At 26.2% G+C, this 10,817-nt stretch overlaps 1 protein-coding gene across 4 annotated transcripts in view; it reads right to left on the bottom strand.

Moving 5' to 3' along the window:
• The window catches only part of LOC117177665 (guanine nucleotide-binding protein G(s) subunit alpha), a 165,416-nt gene that overhangs the window by 22,864 nt on the left and 131,735 nt on the right, over positions 1–10,817 (bottom strand). For all 4 annotated transcript variants that reach the window (XR_004467735.1, XR_004467734.1, XR_004467733.1 and 1 more), the window contains exons 6-7: positions 9,860–9,914; positions 9,474–9,547 (exon numbers count right to left, since the gene is read on the bottom strand). Coding sequence is in view for 1 of the 4 variants with exons in the window: in XM_033368481.1 (XP_033224372.1) it covers positions 9,474–9,547; positions 9,860–9,914 (129 nt within the window). In the remaining 3 variants the exon portion in view is untranslated. The remainder of the gene's footprint in view (positions 1–9,473; positions 9,548–9,859; positions 9,915–10,817) is intronic.

Here is a 10,817-nt window from a genome sequence, read left to right on the forward strand (position 1 = left end):
TTAAGGTTTTTTCGGAAACGTTTCAAAGTATTTTAGAAAGTTTTCAATGATTTCCCAAAGATATAAACGGTTTCAAATAAATTGAAAAGATTTAGAATAGAATTAAAATATGTTACAAAAATATTAATGATTTCCCAAAGATGGCAATAATTTTAAAAATATTTCCAAATATTTCAAAAATATTTCCTAATGATTTCAGAAAAATTTCGCCAAGATTAGAATCATTTTCAAAAGCTTAAAAAAATGCCGCAAAGCTTTTGGATTGATTGAAAAGATTTCACCAAGCCTTCAATGATTTTCAAAAGATTTCACAAAGATTTCAATCATTTTTACAAATATAACCATACATTTCAAAAATATTTTTAATATTTCGCAAAGATTTCACAATGATTCAAATAATTTAATAAATTTTTCAAAAATATTTCCAACATTTCCAGAATTTAGAAAGAATTTAACGATTTAACGAAAAAATTTAACGATAAATCAAAAATATTTCCACAAACATTTAAAAGATTTCGAAGATTTCGAAAAGATTTCAAATATTTCGCAGAGATTTCGCAGAGATTTCGGATAGATTAAAAAAATTCACAAAGGCATAAATGATTTCCCAAAGATTTCAATAATTTCACAAATGTTTTAGAAATATCTCGAAGATTTCTAAAGTTTTCAAATATTGCGCAAAGATTTAAACAATTTCACAAATATTATAAAATATTTTTTTAACATTCTAAATATTTTTCAAAAATTTCAATGATTTTCGAAAGATTTCAAATGTTTTGCAAAAAATTCGGATAGTTTAAAAAGATTTCACACAGACTTGAATAATTTTCCAAAGATTTCAAAAATTTCACAAACATTTCAAAGATTTCGTAAAGACTTCGGATAGATTTTAAAAACTTCATAAAGAGTTAAATATTTTTCTAAAGATTTCAATTATTTTAAAAATAGGACCTAAAATTAATAAAACATTTCAAATAATTCGCAAAGATTTCCAAAGATTTCACAAACATTGCAATAATTTCCTAAATATATCACGAAAATTTGAAAGGTATTGCACAATTTTTAGATAGATATGAAAGAATTCACAGACTTTAACGACTTTTTAAAGATTTCAACAATAACAATTTGTTTAAAGATTTCATAAAGATTTCAATTATTTCCCAAATGTTTAAAAAATTTCAAATATTTCATAAAGATTTCAATGATTTCCCAAAGATTTAAATCACTTAAAAATGTTAGCAAATATTTAAGATAGATTGATAATAATATTACACAGACATAAATTATTTCCCAAAGATTTCAGGTAGATGTATGGAGAAATTAAAACAACCTGATGAATTTAATCATTTGATTTCAGAGGGGGGCAAATCAATACTTTTCCCTTAGCTGGGCGATTCTTGGTGGATTTTTAGACATCAATATTCTAATATTGTCAAAATTTATGTGACATTAAATCTGCGAAATAAAAGTAAAAGCCTTTTTTAGAACAAAATTATTGTTTCTTCTGTCAAAAACTCTTCCCTTTTGTCTTAGTAAAAGAAAATTAAATAATAATGAAAAAAGCCACCTAAAGTCAATTTGATTCACATATTTATCCAAAATTCGCAAGCAGAAACGCATCTACCAATTGCTTCGAAGGCGTCTAGCAATCTATTGATTTTTTCGGTAAATTGAGTTTTAGGGAAAATGAAATTTCGGACCAATGAAGACCTACCGTAAACCATTTAATTTAAAACGATTCCATGTCAGATATCCATTTAAACTTGGAAGGTTTCTTAAAAGATAAATTGTGCAAAATATGTTTGCTTGCTCATTAAGTAAATCTAAAAACGAACGCTGCCGTAATTTCGAAGAACAATGTTAACTGCTGTATGAACGAAGCCGAGAAAATCGACAAAAACAGTTCGAATTTTTATTCGCGTGTATCGCGAATTCTAATTCATTTTCTGAACTTTTTTTATTATATGATAATGGAATTATTGTAAATAATTATTCAATCATGAAAAAGTAAATATTCTTCAATTTTAAAATATTTGTCATTCACATTTCTACAATTTTGAAGATTTACAATTGACAATTCTCGAATTTTAAAAATACGCAAATACAAATTAGTCAATTTTAAAGAATTATATTTTAAAGGCGTATAATTTGGAACATTTTTTTTGGAATAGTTAAATTTTGAAAACTCACAGTGGTTTACTCTTTAATTTTTGAAGATCAAAAGTTAAGATTTTTCAATCCTAAATTTTTCAAATTTATGAAATATGAAATGTTAATCATAACAATTATAGCATGTTTAATTGTAAGACTTAAAATTAGCATCATTTTTAAGTTGTCAAATTTTTAAATTAAATTTTAAATATTTACATTTCAAAGTTTTACAATTTTGAAGATTTGCAAGTTAAAGTTCTGTAATTTTTAACAGTTACAATTGAAAATAATTATTCTTCATTTTGAAAATATGGAATTAAAAATTATTCGATTTTCAAGAATTATATTTTAAAGGTACCTATGTAATTCAGAAATTTTTTTGCAATAGTTCAATTTTCAAGACATACAATGGATAATCCTTTAATTTTAACGGTTTGCAATTGAAGGCTCCAATAGTACTATAATAATATTATTATAATAATATTATTATTAATAATTCTTTTATGTTTTTTTTCAAATGATCTTTAAATCAAATAGATAGATATTAATGTTAAAAACTGCAATGAATTGTTATTAAATTTCACAAATAAAGAATAATACAAAATTATAGAAGATTAAATTCATATTCTCTTATTTAATGTACATAACTTCCAAATACTACGCTTTACATCAATATAAACATTATAAATAAATTTATTAAATTTTAAAACTTAAATAAATTATGACGTGATCCTCTCAAGTCTTAACGGTGGTATTTATTTACATAGATATTTACATTGTGGGCATTTATAAAATTTTATTGATTTCTTTAGAAAATTTGTAACTAATTGTTTCCACTTTAAACAAATTCAATTATCTTTGCAGACCAAAAAAGTCCTAAGATTATGCAATCATTATTTTTATTTTTATAAAAAAAAATTTTTAATTATTTGAATCATCAGGTGTATCTTTTTTACGGTTCCAATATTATAAAAAAACTCATTTTACGATTATTTGCAGCTAACGGTGTTTTTTCAAATCACGGCAGAAATAAAATAGGTACTTCAAAAATCAGGACAGCCGCAATAACTCCATTTTCAAAATGACCTGACTTTTCCCTAATTGTACACTGACTAATTTTTCATTTTCTCTAAACATTCATACGCAGGAATCATAGCGCAAAAGGATCTCAAAAAAGGGAAATAGGGTACTTTTCTTGTGTAATTTAATTGTCCAACGCTTAAAATGGTGATATTATTCACTTTTGCGGTCTTTGAAATTTAAATAATTAAAATTAAAACGTCTGATAATGAAATTCTCAAATTTTTACTCTATTATTGTTATTGTGTAAGTTTTAAAGATTTAAAGCTTCTAATTTTATTTTTAAACGAGCCAATCTCAAATACCCATTTAAACTTGGAAGGGTTCTTAAAAGTTAAAATTGTATAAAATATGTTTGCTAGCTCATTAAGTAAATTTAAAACAAGATTTGAAAAAAGGACATTATTAGATTTTCATCCAAGAAAGATTTTAGTGAAATTTTCAACACCAGAATATGAATTTTGAACAAAAACTTAATTTTATGCCAAAATGGTTGAATTTTCAACATAAAAAGACCAGTTTTCGCAGGGTGGGCGTTTTAATCAATTAAACCAATTCCCGGTCATTTCCCGTTTTTTTCCAGGCTCGTAAACATTTTTAACGGTTAGTGAAATTAAAAAATTAAAACTCTAATAATTTGTCCATTGGAAGTGATAAAAACTGAGCTACAAATTAAAGCACTCAAAGAGGAACTCTTGAATTTTTAACTTTTGAAATTGAAATTTAAAAGTGCTATAATTAAAAAATGTTGCATTCAAATGCTTAATAATTTACACAATTCAAAGATTCAGTTGAAGTAAGTAAATTGAAATATTAGGTATATTTTTTGTTTATAAATTGTCTTGAATTACAAGATAAATTATTATGAATAGTTTGAAAATCCTTAAAATGCTTAAAAATTTGATTTCAAAATCTTTAAAAAATCTCGGAACTTCTAAACATCTTCTGACCTGATTCGAATTTTGCTTATATTATTTTATTAAAATACTGCTAAATTAACCAAATTTGCTTAAAATCTTCCACATTTATTTTTTAAAATTTTGTAAATCTTTCTAAATCTTTTCAAATATTTAATATTCTCTTAAAATTAATTTTGTAAAATAACAAATCATTTTCAATTTTCGTATGAATCTTAAGGACATGTTTTTTATTATTTTGAAGTTTTTCACAATTCTTAAACAAGATCTACATTTAAACACTTCTTTTCAATTATTTAAAATTATTAAACAATTTTTATTAATTTTTAATATTTCCAAAACTTCTAAATATCTTTTCAGCTTACTCGACTTTTTTCTAAGAATAATAGATGTTAGATAATTATTGACACATCAAAATATTTAAAATTTAATAAAAGCCTTTAATTATGAATATATTACTTTGAAGTTTTTCTAAATTTAAAAAGTTTATAAAGTTTCAATCAGGCGTTCCCATTTGTTTAACTAATAAGACTTTCCCATTGAAACAGTTTAATTTAGCACATTACTTTATGGCAATTATTAAATTTTGAACTGATTCCGAATCATCTAGTGAAATAAATTATTAACAAATTTTCAATCCTTTATCAAAGATGTTCGATTTCAGACGCTTCTAATTTTTAATTGTTTAAGTCTTTAAAATTGCATTTAAATATTCTTCAAATTAAAATGTACACTTAAAAATAAAAACCTAAAATGGAGAATTTTGTAAGTGAAAGAATTTTGAACTATGCATTCTAAAGTGAATGATGTCATAATTTTAAGCTATATTAATTTAACTAATTCTTTAAAAACGGTTGAAATCAAATTTGGGCAAATTTTTCTAAAAAAAATTGTACAATTCCCGATCAAAAACTAAATTTACTATCGTTTCCCGATTTTTCCAGGTCTCGTACGTTTTCCAGTCATTTCCCGGTGTTCCCGGGGCATCGGTCACCCTGTTTTGAACTAAACAGTTGAATTTTCAATAAAAAAAAGGTGACTGAAAACATTGTTGAATTTTCAACTTAGAAATATTTCAATTAAACTTTCAACACCAGAATATTGAATTTCAACAGGTAGTTAATTATCTGCCAAAAAAATTGAATCGTCAACTTAAAAAGAGGAATTTTCAACAGAACAGTTGAAATTTAAACCAAATAAGAACGTTTTTATCTAAAAATATTATCGTCATAAGAAAGCGACTGCTAAAAGATGAAATAGAAATGTAAGGCAAGTAAATTACTAACAAGAATATTATACCAGGGTGACCTCAAACTTTATTTTCGAAATTCCCTGACTTTTCCCTAACTATTAATATTAAAAGACCTTTTATAAATGGAATAAAGCAAATTAAAATAAATTTGTTCCTCAAAATCCTTTTCTTTTCCCTGATTTTTAGTTTTTTTTTTAATGCGGCCCTCCCGATTAGCCGTTAGAAATTACATTCTTTATTTTGTAGTCGCCTACTCCTATTCCACGTTCCTTTTATAACATGCGAAAATTATACGGCACAGTAACGCTAGAAGAGCGACCAACTCGATGTAAAGCACCCACGTACAAACAAGCCGTTACGAACGTTTTATTCCCATCTCACTGAAGTTCGCAAAGTTCATAAAAAAATTACTCAAATCCATTTTTCGTTGTGCATTTATAGTCAAAATGGTTTAAGATATTATCTTAGATTCGGAAAAATTGTAATTTTCCACTCAATGCTCGGTTTTTGGATTTTCTCTAATTAATTGCTTTTATTTTATAACAAGCAACAAAAAACAAAGATTCATTCGAATCTCTGAAATGTACACGAAAATTCGGAAAAATTTTAACTTTTCCGAACGTTCGGTTCTCGAATTTTATTTGGCTAGTTCCTTGTACTAGATGTCGAAAAATACCAGAAAAAGTATCCTCCCAATAATCCTATTGGAAGACTGCATTTTATCCATCCACGCAACCTAAAATATATATACGAAATAAGACGGGGAAAATGTTGACTTTCCTCTAAATGTCCAATTCTCAAATTTTCTTTCACTTAGCACTTGCATTTAATGCCGGACAACGCCAGAAAAATATTAATCTCAATATTCTTTTTGGAAGACTGTGTTTTAAGCACCCACGCACTTTTTCCAGACTCAATATTTAAAGACAACAATTTTAATCTTGTAATATTTTTAATATAGAACGTTCTATAAGTGGAATGCAAAATTTTTTAAATTAATTTGTAAATTTTATATTAAATTTTTAAAAACTGAAAAAGTGGCCTACTACCATCCAAACAATCCAAGTTAAATATAATGGAACTGGAAAAAAATTTTCATCCAAAAAATTTAATTGATTTCAGTAAAATTATTAGCGGAATTTAAGGAAAATTAGAAGAAGACGATGAAATTAATAAGAATCCTAGGTAAGTTTAAAAGAATACAGGATGAATTAAATACAAACTTTACAAAAATAAGCATTTAATAGAGTATAATTGAGAGAATTTAGAATACAATATACAGTGAAACTCTTCTATAGCGCCGATTTTGGGGCTAGCGGTGGGTGGGAACTAACTCATTAAAGCCCGCTACGCTTTTGTTTTTTCACGCCTGAATGACAACCGCAGACCACGCGCACCTCGCGCAGCTCCCGTTACACCAAACTGCGGCGCAGCCTCAATTCTCGGAAGGGCTATAGAAGGGAGTGCTATTGAAGGGCTTCATTGTAATTTCAATAATCCCTCACTACTCGAGAACAAATGCATGTATCATGAAATCCTGGACAATTTATTAAAATACCTTAAGGGCTGTTAAATCCTTTGAAATTACTGAAATCCTCGGAAATATTATGAAATCCCTTGGAATCTTATAAAATATTTTAAAACCTTATAGGTCCTGTAAAATTATTCCATATCTTCCAAAATTCTATGAAATTCTTTACAACTGCAAGAAAAATAGTTAAAATCTTTTAAAATCTTTAAAATCCTTTAAAAAACCCTTTGAACATTTTAAATTTCTTAAAAATGCCTTGGAATATTTTTAAACAACTTAAAATATTTCATGTTCTTTGAAATTTCTATCAAATTATTAAAGTTCATTTAAAACTTCAGAAAGATCCCAAAACCTTTAAAATTCTTTGAAATCCCTTCAGATGATTGAGATCAACGAAAAATGCTTTGGAGTTTTTAAAAATATTTTAAAAGCTTGTAAAATCTCTAAAATCTTTGGAAATATTTCAAATCTTGGCAAATACCTTGAAATATTTAAAAATCTTTGAATCCCGGAGAAATCTCTCAATTATTGTTCATTAAGTTTTTGAAAATTTATTCAAATATCTTGAGAGCTTTTAAGTTCCTTAACGTCATTGAAAATATCGGAAAACTTATAAAATCCCTTGAAATATTTTCAAATATTCCACGAACATTCGTTTTGAATCCCTTAAAATCATTCAAATCTCTGCAAATCTTTTGAAATTCCTTCAAACTTTTTAAAGCTCTTGAAAATTCCTTACAAATTTTAAAACTATCCTAAAATCTTCCAAATCTTTTGAAATCCCTTAAGAATAAAAACCCTTGAAAATTCCTTAGAATTTTGCAAAACATCCTAAAATTGGAAATCGCTTGAAATCGCTTTAGATAATCAAAATTAATTGAAAATTCCTTAGAACCCTTTAAACTATCCTAAAAACTTTTACATTTTTTTAAATGTTTAAAAATACCTTAAAATATCTTAATTAATACGAAATTACCCTGATAGCTTTTTAAATAATTTAAAAACATTAGAATCTCGGAAATCTGATAAAATTCCTTCGAACATTTTTAAATAACTCGAAAATGCTTAGAAATATTTTTAAATTCAAATACTTTGAAATCTGTTGACATTCTTTAAAATATTTGGAAGTCCCTTGAGAATCTTTAAAACTCTTTAAAATTCCTTGGATTTTCTTAAAATATCCTAAAAAATTTGAAATTCTTTAAAATCATCGGAAATATCTGAAACCATGCGAAATCTGTTTATTCTTAAAGATAGATAATTCGAGATCGAATCAAATATTATAAAATCCAGTGAAATTACAAAAATTCTTTTGAAATATTTTAAGTTCCAAGACATTTTTAATAGTTTTCAATAATTTCAGGAAGTTCCAAAGAATTTGAAAGACTTCAGGGATTTGAAATATTTTGGGGGATTTCAAAGTATTCCAATGCATTTCCGAATTATTTTAAAATGTTTAAGGAATTTCCATCGATTGGAATGATTTCAAAGCGTTCAATTGAAAATGCCTAGAGAATTGACCAAATTTCCCAGATTTCAATCGTTTTAAAAAATTTCAAAAGTTCTCAAGGAATTTTAATAATTTTTTTTCCAATTTCTGGAAATCTGGGAAATTTGGTAAAATCCCCTGGAATCTTCAAAAATATTCTGCAAACTTTTAGGAACTATAAAAAAATGGTCAATTCTTTAAAATCCAGTAACAATGTTTTGAATTAAATCCTTTAAAATCATTGAAATCGATATAAATTCATTGCAAATTGTTTAATCACTCAAAAATGCCTTGTAATATTTTTAAATCCCCTAAAATATTTCAAACCTTTTGAAATCTTTTGAGATTCCTTAAAATCTTTTGAAATCCCTTACAACTTTTTCAAGTTCTTGAAATTCGCTTGGATGTTTTAAAACTACGCGGATGGTTTTTAAATCCTTTGGAATACCTTTAAATTATTAAAATCAATTAAACATTTCTTGGAATGTTTAAAAATACCCTAAAATATTTCAAAGGAATTCTAGAAAATTCAGAAATAGGTATAGACCCGAATTTACTAGTGGTTAACCCATGGGTTAATTTATTGTAAGAATAGTGACAAAAGTTATCATTCTATTTTAATAAGTAACTATAGTAACTTTATCTTTAAAAAAGTGACTATAGTGACTTTACCTTTAAAAAAGCAACTAAAAAGTGATTTGAGAAAAAATTGACTAATATACATGCAGCCTTGATTATTCTTGATAGTAACATGAGCCTTAAAAAAATTCGATGACTTTTGCAAGTTTCTTTTTCAAAATTCTTGACTAACCATAAAAAAGGTCTTAACTTTTCCTTGACCCGGGTCCGCCCTGAACTGAAGAAAAAAAATCGATAAATACTGCTGATGTGATAAAAAAAAATGTTTTCAACTACCCTGGTATTCAGAATATAATTTTTAAAATACCATTTCAGTTATCAAAGCTAGCAATATGAAATGAATTGATGTCGAAGCAGTATTCAAGGAAATCCTTTTTGTATAAAATATGTGTATATTAATATGTTGAAACTCACTGAAAGTTTACTTTGTCGACTTGAAACCGCGTCTCGAAGATTCCAGATGTGAGAACTCGACATCTTAGAATATCCTGCAAGAAAGAAAAATGTTATACTCCACGAGAAATATGTCCTGTAGTCCGTGAATTTGTCCAATTTCTAAAGAATCATCAGGAAGATTTTTATTTTTACAAAAAGAACATTTTTAATAATTGAAGGTAAAACTTTACAGAAAATAACAGAAAGTTCCATACATAGGAACCTCTCAACCGTTATTTAACCTTTTCCTAAAAGAAATTGGAAGATTCCTTCTTTCCAAACTGGAAAAAACTTTTCCTTATAGTTTAAAAATATTTGAAGTCGAAAATATTCATTCATTTTAAAAATTATAATAAAATTATTACCTGTTCCGTCGGCGTATAGTCAGGTTGTTTTACGATGGCTACTTTGTCTAGGAAACTGAAACACACATAAAAAAATACGAAAATGAATTATACAATAGATTTTCTGCAAAAGCTAATACAAAATCAGACAAAATGAAAATTATTTCTAGTCTATAAAAATCTGAATTTGAAGGCCGTAGAATTTAAACTTTTAGGACTAATTGTAAACTGTTATCAAAGAATTAAAAAAATAACTACATTTCAAAACCTGAAGCCTGAAACCACATATAATAACGCTTCGCAATTTCAAGCTTCCAACTTTTAAAATAAACAAACTATAAAAAAATATAAAATTTAAAAGTAATTATAAATGACCCAGATGAATTTTAAAAGCTTTTAAACTAGTAATAGAAAACGCAACAAATTCAAAAGCATTTTCTCATTGGAAGAGTATAAAGCTTTAACGAGAAAAATTGTTTTTAGTTGAGAAGCTTTTCAGCTAGAAATTATTCATACTGCAAAGTCTTCGGATGTGGAATTATTTTCACATTCGAAAAAATAAATTATTAAAAAATTTTATTTCCCGACTTTTATTTAATCTTTTATAATTCCAAAGTTTAAAAGTATTAAATTACATTTTTTTAACTGATAGGATTACTAACTAAAACTATTCCCAACAGAGAAAACTTTCAACGAACATCTGCAAATATATTTTAATTCCACATTTCAAACAAAGTATAGCTTCTATTATTTAGAAAATATCTGAAAAGTATTACAATTTCCGTTTCAGTAAGATCCAATAACTAATTGAAAGTTAATAATAATTAAAGGGTTGCAGTGCAGAACTACGAGGGTAGTTCAATAAGTCCTTAGAATGAAGTATACCAGGTGTATACATATGAAACCGGTATTTTTTCAAGAAAAAAACACATTTATTTCAAGAGAATGATAACAAATATTTTATTCAAAGTATGCGCCC

Source organism: Belonocnema kinseyi, chromosome 8, assembly GCF_010883055.1.
Source record: "Belonocnema kinseyi isolate 2016_QV_RU_SX_M_011 chromosome 8, B_treatae_v1, whole genome shotgun sequence".
Taxonomy (NCBI): domain Eukaryota; kingdom Metazoa; phylum Arthropoda; class Insecta; order Hymenoptera; family Cynipidae; genus Belonocnema; species Belonocnema kinseyi.